Raw genomic sequence first — 26,853 nt, forward strand, 5'->3', positions numbered from 1 at the left:
TTATTATGAAAAGTCCAAAAGGTAAAATTTGCCAGATCAAATATTAAGCACATAGATCAATATTTGCATTTTTTGAAAAGCGTTTCCTTCTGAGATTTTGTGTTGTATATTGAAATTCCAGGAGAGAATCATGACAAAAGTTCATGGGATGGAAACTTTCCTGAGGTGCAGAGATTTATGTTGCACTGACACTGACACGGAAAGGGACATGGACACGGAACGGACACAGGAAACATTATTTCTAAAACATAACCTTCAAACAAAAACGGACATGGACACCAAAAACGGAAACGCTGCTAACTAGAAGTATACGTGCAACATAAGCAGAGATCTTCCGAGTTTCTGCAGAGTTAATGACACAATTAAGAGAAAGAAAATCTTCTCAAGCAGAAGCCGTGATTTGAAGATTTAGAAGGACTAATTTAGCCTCAAATACACAAGCAATGCCCAAAAATCTACACCATTGGACCCCTCCACGAGCTCCGAAAGAGAAAAACACAAAATCATACCATATCAATACTCTAATAGTCTATGGCAAGTGGACACAAGTTGCATCATATGGTTGAACAGCACTCTATATTAGCTTTGGAAGCATTGCAATGATAACAAAGCATCAGCTGATGGAGTTTTGGCATGGGCAGCAAGAAACGGTTCCTTTGGGTTATAAGACCTGACTCTGTTACTGATATGGAAGAACTTCCGAAACAGTTCCAGGACGGTCCCAAGGAGAATGGATAAGTTGTGAAATAGGCGCCTCAGGAAGAGGTTTTAGCACATAAGGTGATTGGTGGATGGAACTCAACCTTGGAGCATAACACATCACTTGCATTTATCTTCTGATCACCAGAAAAAGGTCAACATGTCAATGGAACTCCAAATCGGGAAGCTCTTATTCGAAACCAGAGTCCAACATGAATTGTTAGAACATGAAACCTTACAATAATCAACATTGAATCTGATACCTTCTGAGACGACGTTTAAGGCAACAAAAAGATGCTCTTAGAAACTATATTTAAATTGTTTTTCGATTAGAATTTGAATATGTATACATTATATTTCTATTGGCTGAATATTAACTGATCTCTAACTAGAAAAGTGAAAACTTAAGAACTCTTGAATGGACACAGAAAAGAGATGTAATTACCGTTTTTTCGAAAATGGTAAGATACTTGGCGCATAGGGTTGGTATATGTGGCAGGCTAACACAGCATTCACGACTCTACACGGACCATGTTTCAACTAATTTACAGTGAATTTTAAGCAGTACCTCCACTATTTTGAGAGCTCCAACTAAATGCAAATCGATCTCGCAACGCACTGGCATACAAGAATGGCAATGGTAATATATGCATGAGAAAGCATTAAACCCGGTAATAAATTAGTTCACATACATTCGGGTTTTTATATATGATAAAACAGATTTTTATATATATGTATGTATCACTACTCGCAACAAAGGTCAAAGATAACTACGTTTCGAAAAGCCTAAAATCAAACTCTAAATTTCACACAAAAACATGTGTGAGGAGCTTACAATATATATATATATATATATATATATATATATATATGATCAAATTCTAATAAAGAACTTATAAGTTTATTCATTAGTTAAGGAGCTTACATCAAACTATACCAAACCTCTAAAACAAACAACAACAGAACTTTTCAAGACCAGTTCTCCCAAATTGACTGATCAGGAGGCTCTTTAATAGTAAAAGCAACTAACCTGTATAAGACTAAGTCAATGCCAGAAACAGGAGGCCCTTCGTTTTGTTTCTCAGAATCACAGTCGGTTTGAAGCTGTTCAAGCTGCTGCTCAACTGCAGTCGGCACAAGATGTGGGTGAAGGAGCTCCACACCAGTATATCTCTTATTTCCAAAACTCACCCCTTATGCCCCAGTTTTCCATATGAAATTGAAGATGATTGTTGCAATACACCCACCAAAACAGAAGAGCAATTAAACACCTTCTGGGTATATCGCATAAAATATTACATTATTCATAATTTCCAAAATAACCCAACTTAATCTTTCAAGATATCAATAATATCAACTTCCCTTGCACAATAAAAATCATCAAGTTACAGAAAAGATTAGAACTTTTGCAACCAAATCCATTAAGCAAAATCGGGTTCTAATAAATTTCATTGAAACCCAAATTTGACTGAATCAGAAATATAAGAAAAACCCCATATCACCATAAAGAAAGGAGAAACGAGCATACCTTAACCGGGGACTGATACGAAATAGTTATGGCACACCTGACTAGAGATCGACTACCTTGACAGGTACAATCAACCTTCATCTTTCCTCCAGCTCCTCCTCATCATGTTCGACTTGAGACACTTCGTCCTTTATCTTCGATATTCCATTTTAAGAGAGGCGTTTCAGGGCGACTTCAGCTCCAACTCCTCCTTCCAACGGGATTTCCTTCCTCTTCAATCGAGTGAGACTCGTATTACAAGTTTAGGCGAGGCTTGAGATCTAGATGAGGCTGCATATCTGAGCTTTAGAAGAAAAAAGTTGAAGGAGAATTAGAGGTCCCTAGAAATGTCGCTAGGAGGGTTAGGGTTAGAGAGAGAGGGAGAATGAGATATAAATTGTATAATTTTTAATAGAATTAGGACTTAAATGTTGGTCTTTAACTATTGAATTTAGTGGTTAGAGTGGGCTTCTAAAGTTGGGGCCCACTTTTCACACACTTGGTGACCAATAATATTGTTAGGGACTAATTTTGGTCGTTAACTAAAGACTGATTTACATTCAGTCCCTAAAATCCGTCCTCAACTCTGCTTTTTCTTAAGCTCTTCTCAACCATGCACCTCGATTGCATCATTTGACAACCATAAATGATTTATAGTCATAGTATGAAGTTTTATTTAAAAAGGTTTACCTGAGACAATAGTAACTCTTCTTGTAGTTGAAATGCAGGCTTAGTCCCTCCAGTATAGAATACATAGTCGGCAACTCGATGCAACAATGGTGTGCCTGTTCAATAAAAAGATTCATCAATTCTAGTTTGATTATGAATTGTTTTTTAAAGGACAAAAAACATCATGAAATAAGCACAGAAAACAGACCATCAACTAAAACAACATGAAGGAAATGCATAGAAATGGTCGTTCGTATTTAAAATCTAAGGCGGCCCGCTGCACTACGCGTCCGAGGGTCCGGGGAGGGGTCCCACCACAAGGGTGTACTGGGGGCAAGCCTTCCCCTGCCTTTTTTTTTTTGGCAAGAGGCCGCTTGAACCCGTGACCTCTCGGTCACACGACAACAACGTTTACCGAACCATAAATCCAAACTGTCCTCTTGGCTCCATGTAAAAACAGCAAGCAGGAGAAGATAAGGTTGGATGAAAGAATCACTAACATTTTCCAAAAGTTTGCTAACTTCTACTTCCTAGCTATATATAATTTCTCTTGGATCAACTTGGTGAGGTTGGAAGTACACGTGGGACACTCGCAACTTCGCAAGGCTTAGATGCTACAGAATAATCCAATATTGCAAATGCAACTGCCTTGATAGGGGAAAAAAAATAAAAATATGGAGAATAGCCTATCAAATTAGAGCTGCATGATATGTTTGACGCACAAATACAGAGAAATAAGACTGTCCATTCATCAACAAAAATCAAAGAAAAATAAGAAATTGGCCTTACATAAGCTTCTAGAAGACATAATACAACATTCAACATCATCTTTTTTGGTTCAATGTGATAAAAATAGCATAACTGGTATTATAAAGACTACCAGAAGTGTGAAACACTGAGAAAAAAAAAAAAAAAAGTTTCTTCAAGCTTAAAATAATAATAACAAAAACTTAGTTTACTTACTACATTAGTTTATAAAGTTTGTGCAAGATGATGATGATAACAATAATAACAAAACAAAAACAATATAGTTTGCTTGCCACAGCAGTTCGCTAGTATCAAAGAATAGTGGATAGCATATATATATACACACGCGCACAAGTAATTCTAAAATACACAAGGAAAATAACTGACTAGGGCGGCCCGGTGCACTACGCGTCCCCGCTTAAGCGAGGGTCCGGGGAGGGGTCCCACCACAAGGAAAATAACTGACTGCAATAAAAAAAAAAAAAAAAAAAAGTGAGATGAAATAGCTTAGTGATCATACCTTTATAGTGCCCGATACATGAAAGCACGCTAACCTCCAGACATTTGAAAATTTACTCCACTTCAATGTGAAAACAATAATTTGTTTATTATAACTCAACTGACTGCAGCAACTACATCAAGAATATCATCAGAACCAGAGGAGTCCTCAAATAGATTGTCCAAAGAACGGCCTTTCAGTGATGAATGATTTGCACCACTTAGTTTTACATTATGGTCAAACCCATCAGGTATCAGACGCATATTCCACAATTCAATTAATTTGTTAAAGAGTGAAGGAGAGACATGAGACCCACGTAAAAAGCTAGTCAACTTGATGAATGTTTTATGGTTCAACTGAATCCTTTCCTCAATAATTTCCTCCAGCAACATGTCTACCATATTAATATCTCTTTCGACACAAAAACCATGGAGCAGTATATTATATGTATGTGCATTAGGAGCCAAACCAACCTCTTTCATTTCAATAAAAAAATCATAAGCTTTTGCAAACCTCCCACTTCTGAGAAGTCCACGAATGGCAACAGTGTATGATACAACATCCATTGGATAATTGTACAGAATCCCCTGTTTAAGTAATTTGATAGCTCTACGACAGTTCCCAATTTTTATAAGCTCATCAATAATTGCAGTATGGACATAAGCATCGAGGCTGGTATGACTCGTGACAATTCCTAGGTACACATTGACTGCAACATTCGCTCGCTTTATTCCACAAAGTCCTTTAAGCAGTCCAACAAAACTGTAGTTATCAGGTATAAAACCTCTATCCACAATATCAGCATACAAGTCCACTGCAAGATTTGGAAATCCAGCCTTATAATAATAATGTAAAAGTGAGTTACAAACTACCAGGTCGGCTTCTTTAACACGTCCATATACTAGCTTAGGCAAAATATCAAACTTCCTAGAATATGTTACAGTTGAAAGCAAAGAACTGAAAGTATAAGCATCGGGTACCAGTTTCCATTTTTCCAAATCTAGAAATATAGCTAGTGCATCATCATATCTCCCAATCTTAGACAAAGTATCAATCAGTACATTACAAAGATGCAAGTCAGGAGCACAACCTTTGAATTCCATAGTATTCAAAACATTAAATGCACTAGAAATCATTCTGGATCCCATAAACCCCTTGAACAGTGCTGTATAAGTTACAATATTGGGAGAACAACCACACTTAACCATCTTCTCCAACAAACAAGATGCCATAACAGGTTGATGCAATCTACAAAATCCATCAATCAATACAGTCCATATTTTTGTAGATAAAGGAATTCCCAGAGTCATCATTAGACCCAATAATTGGAATGCCTCTTCTAACCTACCCTTCTTGGAATAACAATTCAAAAGCATCTCAAATGTCTCCGGATTAGGATAATATCCTTCCCTCAACATTATCTGCAAAACATCCTTAGTATGAACCAAATTTTGCAACTTGCTTAAGTTACACAATGTGATATTAAAAGTCAAGAAGTTTGGAAATGGTACCTCCTTCAAAAACTTAATTCCTGATTCCACATGTCCAATCTTAAATAAAACATCCAAAACTACATTATGTGCAAATGTATTAGGTTTAAACCCAAAATAACCCATTTCCTCAAAAGTTTCAAAAACCATAGAATAAAATCCTCCACGCCAATAGATTCTCAATAAAAGCAAGAAAACTTGAGCCCTTATAATCAAGCCAAGACACTCTAATTCCTTAACAATTGTTTTAACTGTCTTATAACGCCCGGTCAAACGAGCAACAACACTAACCATGTGATCAAATGCTTGGTTGTCATGGAAATAATTATGTTGCTTAGCACTCCAAATAAAAAAGCTCAAAGACATCAAATCAGAACAGCAATTTGATAAGATGGATTGCACAATCTGAGGCGTAAGAATAACCTCAGTATTATCCCGAGAAAATAAATGGGGAGGTTTGTCAATCATATTAAGACATACCACTGCTGATGAAGTAAATTGACGGGATAGGCATGTTTTGAGGGTTTGGGTCTTCTTAATTGTGTATAACAAACTCCTGTATCTCCATCTCATTCTCTGCATCTGAAAGAAAAAAAAGACACCACAATTCAATAAGGCAAATAAATAAGAAGAGGAGCTGAAATTGCTTATATTTCCACTTCTTCAAAAGTAGAGTGCCAAAATGGGTTGACATGTCGTATTGGCCTACTTGAGTGAAAGATTTAGGGTCAACATGAACGAGACCCATTTATTAAATATGTTGAAATGACATGACACAACATGTATAACATTTTTACTTAAATGGGTTGTGTACCAGCCAAAACCTGGTATGACTAGGGGTGTACACCAATTGGTTTGGTTTTCAAAACCAAACTGATCTCAATAAAGAAAAAGAAACCAAACTTAGCCGACAAAAGGATAAATTTTGGTTCAAAGTAAACTAATTGAACCTGGTTATTTCAGTTTCAGAGAAAACTGGAGTTCATCCTCTTTTTATTTCATTAGTCCAAATTTTTATTTTTTTTGTCAAATTGTTCAAAAAAATTCTAGCATCTGCTTAATAATGGATAAAAGATTAAAGGCTTTATTATATCAAAAGTTATTGTTACTAGATAATAAAATAAATGGAAATACATAATATATAAATGCATATATTGGGTCACAGAGAAAATGGAAAATAAAAATAGCATGAGTCGTGCAAATTATATTCCAAAACCATTTAGGTTGCGCAATGCCAAAGATAAAAATACACCAACGTATAATGAGGAACCTGTGTTTCCTAAGGTGCTATATACTATAAGGGGGCGTTCGGTTCGCGCAGGGGTAACGGAAAGAAATCCAGTAAGAGAAACAAGGGGAAAGGAAAAGAATGACGCTGAACTCCCATGTCTGTTTGGATTGTCCCAGAAAGGGAATGCAATAACCTCTAGTTCCTTTGGTGTCTGTGTGGTTCAAATGGGGGAATCAACCTGATTTCATGATTAATATATTTTTAAACCTATATAATTGAACCTTTTTCAAATAATCAACATATTTTATGTTAAAAAATGTTTCTAATGTCACTCATTAATAATAATAAAAAAAAACAATACCACTTTTTAGCAATGTCAATACCAACTATACAGACAACCAAAAAAAAAAATTTTACAAAACAAATAACATGCCTGCAAAACATAATCACAGATATAGCTAAGATGTGTTCCATTTATAACATGCTCATAATGCTCAATAACGAACCCGATTTCCATGTTATTCTAATGATCCTAGACCAACCAAAGTTCTCTTTGTAAAGCAAGAAATCCAAACTTATAACCAAAATGAAATAAAACAAAGTTAGTGGAATTTCTCATTTAAAATAAACTTTTGCAATACTTTCAAAATGCATTTTTTAGAACCAAATAGTTTATCCATATATAAATAAACAGTAAAAAACAGATAAAATAGAAGTGAACAATCAGTGGAGGAATTGGATGAAGAAAGTACTATAAAACAAAGTAAACAAGAGTGTGGAATGAATTCAAAGCATATCAGACAGAATTAGTTAGAAAACTGTAAAGGACAACTTCTTTCCTATTTTTGAAGTGATTAATTCCTTGTAGTATGGGCGAAGATCGAATTAGGAAAGTAGAGGGATTTTGCAGATACTATCGACTATAATTTAACAGAAATAAAAAAAAAAAGCAAAAGGAGAGAGAAAGAAATGGAGGAAGAGAGAGAACTTACAGATGGAGTGTGGAACGACTGGTGACCAGCATCGAAGGATGGCCGGAGAAGATGAAGGCGCTGGAGACTGAATTGGGATAGGGTGAGCGTTACTACGGGAATGGGAAGGAAAGAGAATACAAGAAGGGTTGGGGGTAGACCTGGCAATTATCGTGTTCGGGTCGTGTTCGTGTCGTGTCATTTCGGGTTCGTGTCAGAAAGAGTAAATCCAAACCCAACCTAAAAACTTTCGTGTCAAAATCGTGTTAACCTGTTTGGGTTAGTGTCGATTTCGTGTCGTGTTTTCGGGTTACATGTAATTTTGTTATGCATATATATTAACAATAACTCTTAAAAATATAAGAAGATATGGTGTTGTTTTTAAACATTTTATATCATTTTAGATTAGTATGTTAACAATAATTATCGAAAAGTTCGATAAAATCATGTTAGAGGGTCATGTAATGTGTTTATAACAATTTAGGAAATTCAAATCAATATTTGCAATTAATAATTATAATTTTATTATCTTTATTAATAAAGTGGCATAAAAAAATATGAGAGAATATAACAATAATTTTCAACATCCGTGTCATTTCTTGTCGTTTTCGGGTTCACATATCAACACTAACCCAACCCAAAAATTAGCGTGTCAGTTTCGTGTCAACCCAAAAATGACCTATTACCTATTAAGCTCAACACTAACACTAAAAATTCGTGTCGTGTTCGTGTCGTGTAATCGGGTCGTGTGTCATTTTGCCACCTCTAATTAGGGGGTACTAATGAGTTCAAGAGATTGTGCAACCCATTCTCTTAGTTTTTTTTTAAAAAAAACTCCCTAACCAAATGCCCGTAACAAGCATGCCTACTTAATAAAATATCCGAGTTCGGTTTGGTTGAAGATCGATCAAAGTTCAGATTGGTTGGATATGACTCGAGTATTAACGAGCCTAAGTCTAAGTTTTTTTGAGTTCGGCTCAAAAATCCGTGAGCAGATTTGAAAGCTTTTTTATTAATATTATATTTATAGTATATATTTTATTTGATTTTTATTTTTTAATTTAAATACATTTTAATTTTATAATATTTTATTAGGTTTTTGGGATAAGTACCAAAATATATCTATGGTTTTTGAGAAAGTATCAATTTAGGCTCTACGTGTAAAATAACACTAATATAGAGTCATGGTTAGTACAATACTAAATGTGTTTTCACCTTTGCATATGAGACTGATATCTGGGACTCCCTTCGCTGATTGGCATATCTAAGCGTAGTATTTTCCGTTTCTTGATTGATAGACTGCGAAAACGGTTTGGGAGTTGGGGTTCCATTTTCTGTAGGAATGGGGGCATACGAAGTTGCACTGGTTTGATTGGGAAACTCTCTGTCGAGGTAAAAATCAGGGAGGGTTGGGTTTTCATGATTTGCATTTATTTAATTTATCCCTAATTGGTAAACAAGGTTGGAAGTTAATTCATTCCCCTAATACTTTGGTTAGTAGAATGTTTAAGGCTAAATATTTCGCTACTGACACTTTTTCTATCCTCTAAATTAGGGAATAATCCTAGTTTTATTTGGAGGAGTATTTTGGGGTACAATTGAAGGGCTTAAGCTGGGTTTACGTTGGAGAGTGGGGGATGGGAAGTCTATAGGGGTATGGAAGGACCCGTGGTTACAAGGGGTGGAAGAGTTCAAAATCCAATCTTACAGGGTCGAAGGCTTAGAAAGTATGATCTCGTCTGAGTTGTTTTTTAAAGGATCACGGGTATGGGATAAAGATAAGGTATACAAATGTCTATGTGAGGAGGAGACCGAGAAAGTTTGTGCTATCATTCCATCGTTTTAGGGATGTTGTTGATGTGTTGATTTGGAATTTTACTAAAGATAGAAAATACTCGTTTAAGTCGGGCTATCAGGTGATTGAGAATGCGTTGTTTGATAGGGAGTCGGTTGCTGGGTGGTCGAATTTATGGGAGTTACCTATACACCTAAGATCAAGAATTTTATATGGAAGCTGTGTTCGGGATGTCTTCCAACCCGTTGTAATTTGCCGAGGCGCCATACACCAATAACACAGGAATGTGTCTTATGTGGCCAGGCTGACGGAACTAGCTGGCCTCTTTTCTCAATCTGTTCTTTTGCAGGTTGCTATTGGCGGGCGGCGGGATTGCAACCTCCATCCGGAAACTTTAGTTCAGTCAAACAATGGCTATTGCAGAGTTGTCAGACGAACAGATCAGAGGTGTTGAGAAGCAAGGTGTCAGCCATCTACGCAATATGGCAACAAAGGAACAACTGCATATGGAATAACCAAGATGTGAGTGCAGAAATCTGTATCAACAGGGTTAAACTACTACTGAGCAAATTGAGCTTGTACCGCCGGCGTCCATATGAGGCCAGAATTTCATCAGTACCTGTGCGTTCTGTCTGGCAACAACCTTCTGTGGGTTTTGTTAAGTGCAACTCTGATGATGTCGTCTTCAAAGAGCCTGATGCTTGCGGAATTGGAGCAATTGTGAGGGATGAGCTCAGTCCGAGAATGGTGGAGGTCGTTGCACTCAAGGCTAGTTTGAAGTGGATGATCATGAAACAGTTATATAAGGTTGAGTTTGAGCTAGATGCGAAAGGAGTGGTCGATGCAATCAGCGGTCATATAGAGGATATTACCGAATTTGGTATGCTTATTCAATATTATAGAGATATTCTTTCAGCTCAAAATGATTTTTCAGTATCCTATGTTCCTCGTGTAGCGAACGGGGCTGCCCATTTAGTTGCTCGGCAGGCCCAATCCAATGCTATAGATTTTTTTGCTGATATAATACCTGATTGGCTAATTGCTATTGGTCATCAGGATGTTTTATCCTGTTTAAATTAATGAAAGTTATTTTGTCAAAAAAAAAACATGTATTTGGGAGAGATAATTTTTTAATTAGATTTTTCTTTTAGATATAATCAGTTAGCTTCTTTCTAATTTTAGTTTTTTTCTTATATTTATTTTTTTAGAATTTAAATTTGGCATTTCTTCATTTTTTTTTATGGTTAAATCTTATCTAAGTTGTAAATTGTGATAAAAAAAACCAATAAAAATAATGAAATAGAAATTCAAAACAACGAAATATATATTAAATATATATAAAATAAATAATTAAAAATATTCTTTGACGCGCTTAGTCTAGTTTCTCTAATTCCATCTTCATGGATTCTAATTTTATGGTTGTAATCATGAAAAATAGATCATATGTATTTATAGATTACATCGGCACCATCATTTCTCTACTGATTGTGCCATTAGGTCTAAATTTTCTAATAAGCCTCTAATAATAAATAAAATTTGAAAAAGAGTTAAAAAAAATTATTTACAAAAAGATTATTGTCTGGTAAAGAGTTTTTTGAAGGTAAAATTAGAGGTTTGGGTCATTTTAAAGGCTTTAACTAGTCAAGCCTCTAATAGTGATATTTGGTGAAAAGATGTTTGAAAGAGTTTATTTAAAATCGGTAAAACTAATTTACAAATCTCTAATTTATCGGGTCTAAAAAGCTAATTTACAAATCGGTAAAACTACTTGCGTTATATTTAAAATTTACTTTTTTTTTCTTTTTTATAATTTATTTATTGATTAATTAAAAAATATATCAATATTAAACATTTTACATAATAAGAGTCACTGTTTATCATACTTTTACCAAATACTAATAATTAATCGGATAATAATAAACAGTTAACCACAATAGCAAACAACCAACTATAGCCACCTCTTATATGCGGATGATGTGATTATTTTCTGCAAAGCGTCTCTTGCTAACGCCTGAGCTCTTGGGTTAATTTTCTCTTAGTATGGTGCGATCTCGGGCCAAATGGTGAATTGGCAAAAATCTGAGTCTTATTTTGGTGATCCGATCTCCTCCCAGCGCGGAGCTCGGCTTGCTTCTGTCACTGGTATCAGGATCGGCTCTCTCCCGTTCAGATATCTCGGGGTTCCCTTATTCCGCGGCTCCCCCAGAAGGCGACATTTAGAGGTTATTTGTGATCAGATCTCTGCAAAGTTTGCAAGATGGATAGGGGGATCTCTATCCATGGCTGGTAGGTAACATTGGTCAATTCGGTCATAACGAGTTCACTCGCTCACTCCTTCTCTATTTATAAATGGCCAGCTGGGCTTCTGAAAAAGCTTTCCTCCCAAATTAGGAATTTTGTTTGGAGTGGTGATATTTCCGCTAAGAAACTTGTGGTTGTTCCCTGGTCGATCTGTCAGAGACCACTGAAATTAGGAGGGTTCGGTATTAAGGATCTGGATCGGTTTAATAAGGCTCTGCTTGGGAAACTGATGCGCCTCCGTTGAGAAGGCTCACTAAGGGATAAGTGTACCCCGCCGTTATCAAGTAATAAATCTGGAAAGTCCAGGTATCGAATCCATAGGACTTATTTACCACAAGTATCGAGCTACTTGGTCTCGGGTGTTATCTAGGCTGTGTGGGTTTTGAGTTGGTTTTGTTTAAGTTAATCTACTCCTAGTTGAATTATGCTACTCCTAGCTAAGTTATACTAATTCGAACTAAGTTATTCTACTCCTAATTAAGTTAAACTACTCCTAAGTGATCTTTCACTAATGCAATTACCCGAAGGAACATGGTATGAACAATAATGATGAAGATATATTATTAGGTCAATAGATTAAAAACCTAATCTAAGTCACTTGTATTCAAGGCAATTAACCCTATTTACCCTCCTGAAGTTCCTAGTGCGTGATTCCCTTGTAAGGCCGAAACTAGGTCTAAGGCTCAGCAATTTGGGCTTAATCAACTAAGAGGTCGTCAATCTCCTAGGCTCTGACTAGGTCAGATTCAGCTCGCAATATATGCCTACTAGATTTTGGGGCTTTTGAATGAGTTAAACCAATTGAATAAAGCGTAAGACAAAGATTAAACAAATAATCATAAAACAAAATAAGAGCTAAAATATCATTAAAGGCAAAGAATATTGTCACAGGATACAATTAGCCTAGGATTCATAGACTGTATCAAAGGGTACAAACAAGGAAAGATAAAAGGTGATACGAAAATCCCTTTCAGGGAACCTGTCTACCCTGCAGTCGGCTTCCTAGGTCTTAAGGACGGACCTTGAATAATTCTCGGTGGATGGAGCTTCGGAGCTTCTTCAATGGAGGTTGAAGGAGATGGAGAAGGTGGAGAGAATTCTTCAAGGGTAAAAAGCTAAGGTAATTTACAATAATGAAAGATATCTAATTTACAATTGGAAAATCTTATTTATAGACGCGGTTCGGACCCTCTTTCTGACCTAATTCGTGTCCTTTTGCAGGTGGGAAGACGTGGGGCCGATCAGGACTTCGTGGGGCCGGGAATCAGTCTTTTGACTGATTCCCGCAGGTCAGCTCGCCGAGCTGGCCTCCAGCTCGGCCGAGCAGGCCTGCTCGGCGAGCTGGCCTACGAAGGCCAGTTCGACGAGCGGTTTTGCCCAGCACGCTTTTGCACGGTCGCTGGATGTCCCGGAATGTAATTTTCGCCCGAACTCATTCCTGCACATGCACGAAAACTCCAAATAGCATTAGTCCTAGGGCTAAATTGACCCGCCAATCGCTCATTTTGAGCAAACACTCCGTTTGGTGCGACTTTTGGCAGATCAATTAGCTAGAAAAGATAATGGAAATTTAACATACATGCTATTTTGGCCATATTTGCCTAAAATAACCAGAAAACGAGCCTAAACAACGAAAAGTAAATAAAACATTTCCAATTTCTAACTAACTCACACAAACGCATATAAATGCGAGAATTGCTCGCTTATTCATGAAATAACGCTAAAACCCGTCCTAAACCCGTACCCAAAGATAGGGGTTTTTGACCCCTATCAAACCTCCTCCCACTTAAAACTTTATTTGTCCCCAAGTAAACTAAAAACTAAACCCGCAATCACAAGCAAGATAGAAAACCTCCTGGTTTGACTAGGTGCTTGACACAATTTCGAGCATTTGTAATTACATGCATTCGGAAATACAAAGTAGAGACACGATATCCAAAAGCCACATTTCAATTATCACAGGTCATATGTTTAAGAAAAAGGACACATGTTCAATTAAACGAGCTTAAGGGGATAGCTAAGTAAAACACCTCACCATAGGTAGTTCACTCAATTCACACAATTTTGGTGGCTAAAGTGTTTACTCTCGGCTTATGTTCTTGCTTAGGATTACGTTGATTTTGCACGTTCATCCGAGTTCCTCTACTATGCTATATGACTCCGATGATATCAAAAACAGCCTCGAATTGGGGTTGTAATGTGGCTAGAGGGTTAAAGGTACAACAAGGGTTAGGAGTTCTAGCGCTAGAAAAACAAAGTTTAAGATGGCTTTAGCAAATTGTGAAGTGATTTAGCTTTTTATTCACACATTTTTTTTCTGAGACGTTCTAATTTTAAGACTTGGGAGATATGGTTCTCCTTCCTTTGTTCGTCTCTTTTCTTTTTCTTTTCTGTTTTTTTTTTCTTTTTCTCTTTTTTTTTCTTTTTGGATAGCAATGCTCATTCACTTCTTAGCCTTTTGGCTTGCTACTATGGTGCCATAAACAAGGATAAAGCGCTAGAAGAAAACAAAAGCTCAATGCGAGTTTTGCAAAAACTCGGGTTAAGCAACAAACCAAGTGATGGTTTGCAAAAATCTGGGTTAGAACGAAAGAAAAATCTACAAACTACAAAAATACAGGCTCAAAGGGGCTTCCTAGAGTGGATGAAAAAGAGAAAATAAGGTAAAGAAAAGAGTTAATTCTAATGAGGCTGATTCATCGTTTACCATCTCAAATCATTGCATGTAGGTTCAACTCAGTATTAGGTGCAAAATCTGTAATCTTTCCACAAGTCAAAGCATTCACACAAAAATGTCAAGAAAAAGAGCTTTTTGATGTTCGCTCTTGGGCTCAAATTCAACTCACAGTTCTTGGGTTTCAAATTTGTGCTTACTAATTTCTCCAAACTCAAGTTTAATATCACATGCCTTCAATTCTTAAGTTATCTACCTAAGTAATGGTTTTAGCATTTCTTCAAAAGTAGGGTCTAAATGCAAACTTTAGCTCATGCTTTTACAGATACAAGGATTGTGTCCTACACCTAAACTAGTTGTCATGCAATTTTAGATTCGGTTTTCAGCCCTCAAGGACAAATAACGAAGTTTAGATTCGAAGGAGGTTCACATTCTTAGGTCATAAACATGCAAAAACATAAATAAAACCCGGAAACATCAAACTAAACTAGACACGACGCAACAAAAATTTAAAATTTATACAAATTTTTGTAAGTTTGTCTACCCCTCCTCCTCACACTTAAAATATGCAATAAGTTCCAACATTGCATTCAACATCATAAAATACGAGTGTAAAGAGTTAGGGTGGAGAAGACAACTTACTGGTCGGCCGGTCGCAGTAGTCTGCCGCTACGTACTCAAGACCCGTAAGCCTCCGATCCATGTTCTGCTCAAAATTTGTGAACCGTTGGTCCATTTGCTGAACAGTGTTAAAGGTTTGGAGGTTAAGGTCCCTCATCTTTGCCATCATGGTGTTTATGGCTTGGAATTGGGCCTGCATCCCCGGCTCTTGATATTCCATTTGGTCCCCTGCTGCTGCAGCTCCTTCCTCCTCAGCTTCTTCTTGCTCTTCCTCCCTCTGTTGTGGTGGTTTCCGTGCTCGTTTCCGCGTGTTCCCGCTTGAGCTTGCTCCTCTAGATGGATCCCTATTTAAGAATGCATGAAAGGTAGATCTTCCAAAAAATTTGGAGTTAAGCAATGTAGGGTGGAAACCCCCTTCGTCAATGACCAAATCTTTGAATTGGTCATAAAGGAAGCGGGTTACCAAGTACCCAAGCCCAATTGAGCCGCGTTTCCTACTTGTTTGGCTTTGAAAACCTTCAAAGATAGTTTTAACATTATCAACAGGTTTATGATTGGCTACACACCATAATATGAGCACTTCGGTGCTCGAGACCTTATTACTCTCGTTTTTGCCTAACAAATTATGCGCTACAAATTTGTGTACAAGGTTTAACATTGGGTCTTGGAGAGAAATTGGGCTAGCAGTGCGGGAGTCATAATCTAATGACCCTGTCAGTTGGTACCATGCTTTACTCATTGTCATGGGTTCCTCAAAACCTGAGACTGCCTTATCAGAGTTATAAACTCCCATACAAGCTGCTATTACAGTATCACCGAGACGATAGGGTTTACCGTTCAGTCTGAAGGAATATTTATCAGTTCCTACGGGCGTCTCTTTTCTTAGGGTAGTCAGAAATTCTACAGTGTATCTGTCATAAGCGACAGTCCTTTTGTGGCCAGATGATTCCAGCCTTGGAATTTTAGGATTTCCTTGAAATCCTTTTCCAACCCTAAAGATGCTAGGTATTTTTTATCAACAATGACGTGAGGAGAATGGTCTTGTTTAGAGAACCGATAATATAACAGTCCCTCACGCTCATCGACTAACCCAAAAGGAGGATTATACTTAGCTTGCAAGGCATCACTGAATTCAATGTCGGAGTCGGCGTCATTATCAACTGGGACCTTGGCCTTACCTTTTCTGCCCATAGTACCTAAAAGGGAGATCAAACGAACCAAGTTAGAACATATTTACATAACCATACCCAAATGTCCAAAAATCCAACCCATAGACATGATTTGAGGTTTTTAGAAACTTAGGGACCAAAATACAAGGTTTTGGTCCCTAAGAGAAAGTAATTAACCCGTAATTCTTAATCCGTGCAAAATCAATGAGGCCCAGTGACCAAAATGTGCTAAGAATGTGAAAGGGAATTCTGTTGACACGTTTCCAACTATAAACTGCATAGTTGCATTTTGAGCTAAAATGGAGGTTTTACCCAATTTGAGCAATTTCTCCAAAACTCATAAATTAAGAACTCAAATCATACCCAAAGCACAAATTGATCATAATAATGTCATACATGGCAAGAAGATCAAGAAAAACAAGCAAACAAGTGATTAATTGAAAAAAAGATAAAAATCCCCAAAACCTAGGGTTACCCAATATTCCAAAACCAATGTTCTAAACTAAAATCTAATCCTAGAATCATGCGGGAAATAAAAAATAGGTAAGAATCCATACCTTGTTCGTTGATTTAGGGTTAGGATTGTGGATTTGGGGGTTAGGGTTGTGAAGAGAAAAGAAGGAAAGAGAAAGAAAGAAAGAAGAAAGAAAGAAAAAGAGAGAAGGAAGGGGATGAATAGTCATCCCCTTTTTCTCTTTTTATTTTATATATATATATATATATTTTAAATTCGGGATAAAAATCTCGAATTGGCCCGTGTCGGCTGAGCTGCCTGGCTCGTCCGGCCAGCTCGGCGAGCTGGGCGGCAGTGCCCTGCTCGCTCGAGCTGGGCCCCTTTGGGCGATTTTTTTTTTTTTTTGCACGCATAGGGAGAGACAAAACTTGACAAACCAATAATGAATATAAGAACGACGAAGGCAAACATCAAAATTAACGAAAAAGGAAAAGAAAAACGGTAAAATAATTGTTTAAGTTTTGAATTTAAATCGAGGAGAACCCGATTTCTCCCCCTTACTCAATCCTTTCTCAGGATCTTCGGATTCTTCTCCGTTGTGCTTGGGAGAGAACCCTGTGGCCTTTTCTGTCTGTCCCTATTGATCTGGGCTACCTGATTGCTCAGATCCTTGCAGAAGGCTTCGTTATTAGCAAGCCTAGCCGAAATCTCTTTCAAGAGAGTCACCACTTCGTCAGATTCCTTAGGAGGTTGCATTGGCCCTTGGTTCTGCTGTTGATATGGGGACATGCCAAGTCCCTGCTCTCTGTGCTGTTGGACAAAACCGTTGGGAGGCCTAAGCACATTTTGGTTTGAGTTCCCATAGGATAGGTTCGGGTGCTGAGGCCTCCTGTAGTTGTTGTTGTTGTTGTAGGAGTTGTAGTTGTTGTTGGGGTTGTAATTGTTATAGTTTTGGTTGTACCTCGGTTGTCCCCCAACATAGTTGACCATCTCCACCCCATCTCCAGCGAAAGGGCTACCTGCTTGACAATCCTTTCCATGGTGGTCTCCGCCACAATGCACACAGGTGGGAGGTTGGCTGAATTTAGCCAACAGGACGTCCATCTTCCTACTCAGATCCGCAACAACCGGATTCTGTTCCTGATCTTCCACAGTAAACACCCATTGCCTTGTGGGGCCAGTGAGTTTTTCCTCTTGCCATTGCACACTCTTCCTTGCCAACTCATTAATCATGTCATATGCTTCTGTTGCGGTCTTCCTGAACAAATCTCCACCCGCGGTGGAGTCTACAGTAGCTCTGTTAGTGGGTGTCAAACCGCGATAGAAGATGCTACCAATTGATGTTTAGGCATGTCATGATGAGGGCACATGCATAGCATTTTTCTGAATCGGGTCCAAGATGTGTGGAGCGCTTCGTGCTCGGGTTGGTGGAATGAAGTAATTTCACCCCTTAGCATCACTGTCTTCGAGGGAAGAAAGTAGTAAGATAAGAACTCTTTTTCCAATCCTGCCCATGTAGTGATTGACTCGGGCTCTAGTGTTCTTACTCATTCCAGAGCTTGCCCAGTTAGTGAAAATGGGAATAGCTTCAGCCTGGCGGTATCTTGGGGAACCCCATTTGTTCTTGTAGTGTCTGCGCACATTAGGAAGCGATATAGATGATCATTTGGGCTTTCATGTGCCTCTCCCCCCAAACAGTCCCGTTTTTTGAATCAAGTGAATTATGTCTGACTTGATTTCATAAGTGTTGGCTGAAATGTTTGGGGCGACGATCCCGGACAGGTGCTGGTGTCGGTGCGGTGCCAAAATCTCGCTCATTGAGCGGGTGTCAGCTTTCGGCTCGGTGTTCTCATTGTTCCTGTTATTGTTGGTCTTAGCCATCTTGATAGGTTCAATGATTTCGCCTGGCTTGATAGTCCTGTTTTGCTTGCTCCTGCGAAGAGTACGTTCAAGTTCAAGGTTAAGAGGGACACACGGTATTTCCGCTGATCGAGTATGCATATGCTGAAAAGAAAAGATAAATAAAAATAAAAATGTTTTCCTTTGAGCAGGAAAGTATGACTACGGAAGATACAGAGGTTGAGAATGTACAACCTTCTTTATGTAATACATGAACATGTATATGATACTATATAAACAAGTTTGGACAAGTATAGATAATTGTAGGTGCCGCTGGCCTCGCCCGGGCGGACCGATGGGTGGACACCGTTGACGACAGATGCTGTGATTGGCGCCGAAAGCAACCAATCGCGGAATCAAGCTGCTCGGCAGGACCGGAGCCTGGAGTATGGAAGAGTCGCCACCCACGAATGGGAAAATGAACACCGATCCCTTACGGGAGACCGGTGAGGGTTCGGAAAACTTAGGTACGAGCCGAGAAGGCTAGCTCCTTTCCAGAGAAAGGCTACTAGGCACCCCGACATCGCCCGGTTATGAACCACCGGCCTCCTACTTAGCGTGTTAGGCGATAACGGACTAATCGTATATTTCTTTAAGTCTAAAATTCATTTGAAACCTTTTCTTTCTCGCTTTGAAAACCGTTTTGAGCATGTTATTAAAAGCCATTTTAGTGAAGAATCACCCATTTTGCATAAATTTAAAATACATAGGAGAGAGAGGGGGAGAAGAAAGAATTGATTTATTCACAGTGAGATTTATGCTTTACACTAACTTTAAACTAAGCTCATTTCCCCAAAACGAGTTTATTTACATGGTTCGTACCTTAATCGCCGTTGGAACGACTTAGGTACGTTTCAAAACCCCGTTAATTTACATGACATCGACTCGAATTGCCGTCGGAACGATTCGAGCGTTTGAAAGTGTGAGATAAACAGCTTTAACCAGAAAACGTGATTAAACATACAAGTCCATTTATTTTTGTACAAAACCATTTGAATAGGAAAACGATTCAAAACTCTATTATTTACAATTTAAGAAGCAATTTTAATTACAAGGTTCGCTTAATCCACCGTTGGTACGAATTAAGGTTTTAAAACATGATATTTTGGAAATCAATTGAAAGTGGTAGAGGATCCAAAAAAACCTTTTATTTACATTTGGAACCTCTAAAAACCTTTTAGTTTAAATAAACAAATCAAATTCTATTTTTGTGGTTTATTTTCCCTTCTTTCCACTCAATGGACTCTTTACTTATCATAATTACAACAATAAACAAATTAAACCAAAATTCACCAAATAAAACCGATTTAAAATATATACACCTAAAGGGGAAAAGAATAAAAAGGATTATATACATATATATATACATTTTACCTAAAAATAATGATAGAATAAAAAAGAGTAAGAGGATGATAGGTAATATATAGATATAAGAAATGATAGTGAAAGTACTAAACAAAATACATTTTTATCCTAATTATAACTATGTAAAAATAACTAAAACTATACAAATTTAAAAGAAAAGGAAAGTAATCTTAATCCCAAAATAGTTTAATATAATAATTATATAGAAAATACCCTTACCTTAGATAATAGCTAAACCAACATTTAACAATCCAAAAATATACATATCCCTTTACCAAATTAAATCCAAATGAATTAAGTTCGTAACATGAAATAAATTGCTATGGAATAGGTAATTAATAGTTATAAGACCCAAAAATAATTTAATTAAATATATTACATAGTTATATGTATATGCATTTAAGAACAAATGTCAAAAAGTTAAGAAAAGGTTCAAAAATGGGCTTTTTAAAGTTCCAGCAGATTTACCGACGGACAATCCGTCGGTAAACTGCTTTTAGTGACAGAAAAGGTAGAATTACAGAAACAGTCCACAACTTTCCAGATTTATTCAAACACTTTAGATTAGATCTATTCTATCATTTCGGATCTCCGAACTACCCGAATTGGATCATAGTCTATAACGGAGATTCCTAAAACGATGTTTTATTTTAAAACGTTATTTAGAAATATTTTCAAAACTTATAATTACAACGTTTCTAATCCCGAACTACCTTTGAATCGGATCACGGTTCGTATTGGGATGTGATAACAGGTAGCGAAATTCTGATCTACTTCCGTCCCTATGGGGGCGTCGTTGGGTTCGACGGGGGGAAGCTCCGATGCCAAAGTCAGTAAGATGAATCAAGGAAACACACTGAATTGACAAAGGTTATAAGAATGTGTACCTCGATAGCCTAGGGGATCGGGCTATATATAGCTGGGAAGTTGTAACCTTCAGATAACTAGAAAGTCTCCATTAATGCTTCATTAATGGCGGTTACGAGTTATCCTTAACCTGACGGTTTAGCTAATTAATAACTCATTAATGATCTTTTATGGCCGAGTCGACGGCCAGCCATTATAGAGGCGAATGGAGAGATTCGCCTCATAGGTCCGCCAGCGGATCTCTTGGAGTTGATCCGTGGAGATCCGCCAGCCAGCTTCCCCTTGGGGATCACTACGTGGCGTACTTTGAGGTGAATATCCCTTTTGGTCCTCATGATAATATCTCGATGTTATCAGAAGCCCCCCCAAAATGCCCTTAAAGTCCTTTAGGGCTTTTGGACTTCCGCACGCCGTCATAAACACTTGCATTAATGAGCACACTGTTCAATGCCATTGGACGATCGACACGTGTAGTGGACACACTGTCCCAGGAAGGAGAAAACTCTCTTCTTCTTCTTCTTATGCTTTCTCTTTCTTCTTCATTTCTTCATTTTTCTCCTGCGCTCGAAGCTTTTTCTAGGATTTCTTCAGAGTTTCGCACCAAGCTTCCGATTTCTCATGTAAGTTCATTTTCTTTCGCTTAACTTTTTCCTGGATGTTTAGAAGTTCGTCTTCATCTTCTAGATCAACTTCAGAACTTTTTAATTCAACCTCCCCTCCTGAAATAGAAGTCGATTTTAGTTGGACTACTTTGTCATCGGAGAACTCTTCTTCTTCCGAGGGCATGATTAACTCTGATTTAGCTAGGTTTAGTAACTCGGCGCGTAATCATTATCAAACTCGTTCCACTAGGAACCCGACTCTTTTTCCTTCTGTCTCCGGCGCCGTTCCGACCGGTGCATCTAGGTGGTTTCCAGGGACAATGGCCTCTTCTTCAATTCCTCCTAAGAAAAAGAATCCCCGAGCGGAGTCTACTCCGTCTCGTATGAGCGCCGCGGATCTAGTGGATCTGGCGAATCGCTTCCCCTGGATCAAGAACTATGAAACTCAGCTTGCCGCATCTCATCAACGTCCTTCCTGTCCGCCTAGCGGTTTCCTTACAGTATACTGTAGTCACGTGGAGAGAGGATTCCGACTTCCTCTTCCAAAGATGATGGCAGACATCCTCTCCTACTTTGACATCACGGTTAGCCAGCTACATCCCAACTGCTGGTTGGATATCGCTTTAGACTGCTACCTTGCCTCAAATTTAGGAGTAGTATATACGGGTCGTATCTTTAGAGCTTTTCACAAACCATCAAAACGGAAGTCCGAATCCTATCTTTCGTTCGCCAAATTCGGAGTGTATTCGCCCTTTAGTGACAAAATGTCCAATGTTCATTGCTGGGATGAGAGATTCTTCTACGTGAAGATAAAAGATGGCGAACCACTGGGTTTTCCTTCATTTTGGAATCCCAGGCCGTTGCATATGGCGGGCGATATGCGAATTTTAACGGATAGTGATGAGAAGGTGGCGGAGCTCATGAAGTAGATCAAGGCGGATGCATGGACATATGCGGATGCCTTAGATTTCATGATGAGTGATATTCCATTGATTCGCCGGGAAGGGGATCAATTCATTTACTCAAAGATTACGCAATTTGACCAAGGTACCTTTCATTTCTTCGTGAACTTTGATTATTTTAATGTTTTCCTTGGCAGGGGTTTATCTAAGGCCAATCACGCTCTTGCAGAGAAGCGTAAGAAGTTTCTGGAGGCTGAAGCACACAAGAAAGATCAAGCGGCAAATCCTCAAGCGGAGACTGGAAAACGTCCTGCAGAAACAGTGGTTGAGCCGCCACTAAAGAGGAGGAAGCCTAACACCACTAGAGGTCTTAAGCTTATGGCGGATGCCCTGAGGTCTGCCAAGCCTGCTGGGGAGATTGCACAGGTAGGTTACCTTTGATCTTTATTTGCTCATTAAGTTTTGGGACTTGAGTTCTGACCCTAGAACGTTTGTGTAGACGGCGAAGCCCGATATCGATGGATACTGGTCCGCCAAATTTGGAGCCCAAGGTTCTTTCGAGAATGAATCCATTCTAAACGATTTGGATGAGGCCTTGGGTCAGGTGGGCGAAGTGCAGAGGAACTATAGCCAGATTCCTGGTTCAATTCATGCCCAAAAGGGGAAGACGGAGCTCCTTTCGGTGAGTTTCTTTAGAAAGGATGCAGACAATATTAGTTCCTTAATCCTTTTCGCCTTTTGATTGAATCGTTTGTTTTTGGACAGTTGTATGCTCGCCTACGTACTATGGAAACTGAGCTCCTTCAGAATGTGGCGGATAAGGCAACTATCGAGAGGCTAGAGAAAGAGATGGTGGAAGCCAATTCCACTATCGCTTCTGTTAATGCAGGTCTTGCTTCCGCGAATGCCAACCTTGCTTCCGCCACAGCCGCCCTAGTTCTCAGGGATGAGGAAATTAAAAGGTTAAAGGCAAAGATTGTGTCTGATGCCAAAAGCCATGAAGACGCCCTTGGAGAAGCTGAATACATGGCGGGTGAACAAGCCTTTTATTATGGCGAGATGCTTATGGCGTACTTCTCCTTGGCGCATCCTGAGACTAACTTCACCGATCCGCAATTCGCCGTCCCCAAACCAGAAGATGTGGTGAAGTTCAATAAAATGTCAGACGCTAAGGAGTACCTCCGTGATTACGTTCGGAGATGGATGAAGGGGTCTGTGGAAGAAACCAAACCCTCTACTACGGTCTTGGCAGATGAGCTTGAAGAAGTGCCCCTCAAGGCGGATGCAGGACCAATTCCTGATCAGGCTCTTCCCCTTGGTCCCATATCTTCGGTGGATAAGGAGGTATCTCCTGATGGCGTGTCTGCGGATTTGGAGAAGGAGGATCCCCAAGCAAGCTCTGTGGGGGAAGAAAGCGCAAAGGAGGATGCTCCTATTGTTGCTTAGCTTGCTTTTATTTGTGACATTGTAAAAACATTTTTAAGTACAATTTGTTTTGATCCTTTATGGAAGCTATGTTATTTTACCTTTACGTTTGCGTAAGAAAATATATAGGCATCTAGGATTTGAAGTAGGTGGCCAACCATACTCCATTTTATGAACCTTCGTGAAGGTTAGAAGCTGTTTTATTCCTTCTAGAGGAAGTAAAGCTGCCCAGAGGATCAATTTGCTACCTATCTTTGAGGTAAAATGATCCGCCCGTAGGACTTGTGAATCCTTCTCTGGAAAGGATAAGAGAGTGTAAAGACCTTGCGTCCAAGGATCGTTTTAACTCTATTGGAGATTGAGATCCACTCACAAGATTGATCTTCTTATGCTTTTAAGGCATCGAGGACGTATCTCTAAGATAGCGATACATTGTAAATGTGGAGAGCGTTGGATGCCCCCCTCTTTTTAAGACTGGAATATTGATATTGCTGTAGTAAACAATAAAAAGAACACAGATAATAGAACAAATGATGTTTATTAATGGGAGAAATGCCTTATTACAGCAGGTAGGTCTTATAGGTGAGCCTCGTTAAAACCTTTAATAAGAAAAACCACATGGGAAAAAGCTTATTAAAGGAAAAAGAGTACTCAAGACCGTATATACACTTCATTTTCTGACAAAATATTTGCGGAGATTTTGGAGGTTCTATGTGTGTGGCAATGTATTGCCCTCCATGTCCTGTATTTTAAACGTGGCAGATCCAATCTTGTCCACTATCTGATATGGACCTGTCCAGTTGAGTCCTAACTTGCCCTTGCCTTCTCGAGATTGGACTTTATCAGCTTTACGGAGCACAAGATCTCCCATATTTAGATCCACAAGCTTGGCATTTTTATCATGGTAAGCCGCAATCCGCTGTTTGTATGCTGCCATGCGCACATAGGATTGATCCCTGCGATCTTCTATCTGATCTAGGTGCTCCTTTAGCCGTTTGCCGTTGTCCTCCTCACAATAAAAGGCCACTCGATCACTGGGGACCTATATTTCGACTGGAATAATGGCTTCAACGCCATGAGAAATGGCGAATGGTGTTTCCCCCGTAGCCGTCCTCGGGGTGGTACGATAAGCCCATAAAACACTTGTCAGCTGATCCGCCCACTTCTTATCATGCTCTCCCAATCTCTTCTTTATCCCCTTCACGATCGTCCGATTAGTAACTTCAGTCATTCCATTGGACTGGGGATAATAAACGGAGGCGAATCTGTTCAGGATGCCCAACCCTTCACAGAAAGCCTTGAATTCGCCACAGTTGAACTGTGTTCCATTATCGGTGATGATGGTATGTGGGACACCGTATCTTCCTACGATGTTGTCTTTGACGAATTCCACCACTCGTTCTGCAGTAATGGAGGAAACAGCTTCGGCTTCTACCCATTTGGTGAAATGGTCCACTGCCACTACCACGTACCTTTTCTGCCGGCGAGTCGAAGGAAATGGGCCGACAATTTCTATTCCCCAGAGGGCGAATGGACGTCCTTCTATGATTGGCCTCTGAATGTGTTTGGCAGTATGTGATTCATTCGCATGAATCTGACAATTGTGACAAGATTCTACCAATTTTTGGGCATCCCATTCAGTCGTGGGCCAGTAGAAACCTGCTAACCTCGACTTTTTCAAGATGGCGGCGGATGCTTCATGTGCCCCACATGATCCCTCATGTAGCTCCTTGAGGATTTGTTGTCCTTCTTCCGGTAGAATGCACTTCAACCAAGGATGACTAAAGGACTTTCTGTAAAGGCAGTCATTGATCACGGAGAAATAAGCCACTCTCCTAACTATCCGCCGTGCCTCTTCTTTGTCCTCAGGTAAGGTTCCGTTCAGAAGATATTGGCGGATGACTGATCTCCAATCATCTTCCACTATTGTGAGTAGAGAAACTTCCTCTGAGGCGAATGATGGAGCTATTTTAACTTCAAAGGGACAATCCGGATCCGTCCAGTTCTCCTCACAAGAGGCCATTTTGGCCAAATGATCTGCCTCTATGTTGGATTCCCTTGGTACGTGAATCAGTTCCCATTTAGTTTCCTTAGCTTCAAGGTGATCCAGCAACTTTTTGACTTCCGCTACGTATTTGGCCAGAACCTCGTCTTTCACCTCGTAATTCTTGATTACTTGGTTGACCATTAGTTTAGAGTCGCTATAGATCACGATCCGCTCCGGAGTGATTTCTTTAAGTAGGCGTAATCCCAATATCAGAGCTTCATATTTAGCAGCATTATTAGTAGCATGGAAATTTAATTTTGCTACGTATCGTAATTTTATGTATTGGGGACCCTTGATCACAATGCCTACGCCAGCTCCATCCGCCGAGGAGGCGCCATCGGTGTACATCGACCATTCCTCTATCGGGGGCTTGGGATGATCTATCCCTTCGTCAGTGAATTCATTCACGAAGTCCGCCAGGACCTGACTCTTTAAAGCTGACCTGCTTTCATACCTCACATCGAATTCGCCCAGGCGGATTGCCCATTCCATCAGCCTTCCCGAAGTGTCTGGTTTCTTCAACACCTTTCTCATTGGTATATTTTTTCGAACCACTACAGTATGCGCCTGAAAATATGGCCTAAGGCGGATTGCCGTGGTTACAACAGCCAGTGCCATTTTATCAAGCTTTGAATACCTGGTTTCGGCGTCTTTCAGAACCTTGCTCACGTAATAAATCGGAAACTGCTGGTCGTCCTCTTCTCGTATCATGACCCTGCATACGGCTTTGTCCGTAACCGATATATACATGTAGAGGTCTTCTCCCTTCAAAGGTCGACTCATCATGGGTGGCTCCGTGAGGAACCGCTTGATTCCTTCGAAGGCTCTTTCACAATCTTCATTCCACTCGAATGCCTTTTGCTTCTTAATGACCTCGTAAAAGGGCTGGCATCTGCGGGCTGAACAAGAGATAAACCTG

General features: G+C 39.2%; 1 protein-coding gene across 6 annotated transcripts; it reads right to left on the reverse strand.

Annotated features, from left to right (window-relative positions):
- Positions 1 to 1,584: 1,584 nt before the first annotated feature.
- Positions 1,585 to 7,931, reverse strand: LOC136217023 (putative pentatricopeptide repeat-containing protein At1g16830). 6 transcript variants are annotated; one of them, XM_066003596.1, is made up of 5 exons: positions 7,835 to 7,931; positions 5,633 to 6,193; positions 4,143 to 5,542; positions 2,897 to 2,991; positions 1,585 to 2,505 (listed from the first exon to the last, which is right to left on the reverse strand). In XM_066003596.1, the coding sequence occupies exons 2-3, from the start codon at positions 6,191 to 6,193 to the stop codon at positions 4,238 to 4,240; spliced, it is 1,866 nt and encodes a 621-aa protein (XP_065859668.1). In that variant the 5' UTR covers positions 7,835 to 7,931; the 3' UTR covers positions 1,585 to 2,505; positions 2,897 to 2,991; positions 4,143 to 4,237. The 6 variants fall into 6 exon arrangements, with proteins under 6 accessions (XP_065859668.1, XP_065859667.1, XP_065859666.1 ...); XM_066003595.1 differs by having other exon boundaries at positions 1,585 to 1,892; positions 2,228 to 2,505; positions 4,143 to 6,193; XM_066003594.1 differs by having other exon boundaries at positions 1,585 to 1,970; positions 2,228 to 2,505; positions 4,143 to 6,193.
- Positions 7,932 to 26,853: the final 18,922 nt, after the last annotated feature.

This window comes from Euphorbia lathyris, chromosome 2, assembly GCF_963576675.1.
Source record: "Euphorbia lathyris chromosome 2, ddEupLath1.1, whole genome shotgun sequence".
NCBI classification, from domain to species: Eukaryota; Viridiplantae; Streptophyta; class Magnoliopsida; order Malpighiales; family Euphorbiaceae; genus Euphorbia; species Euphorbia lathyris.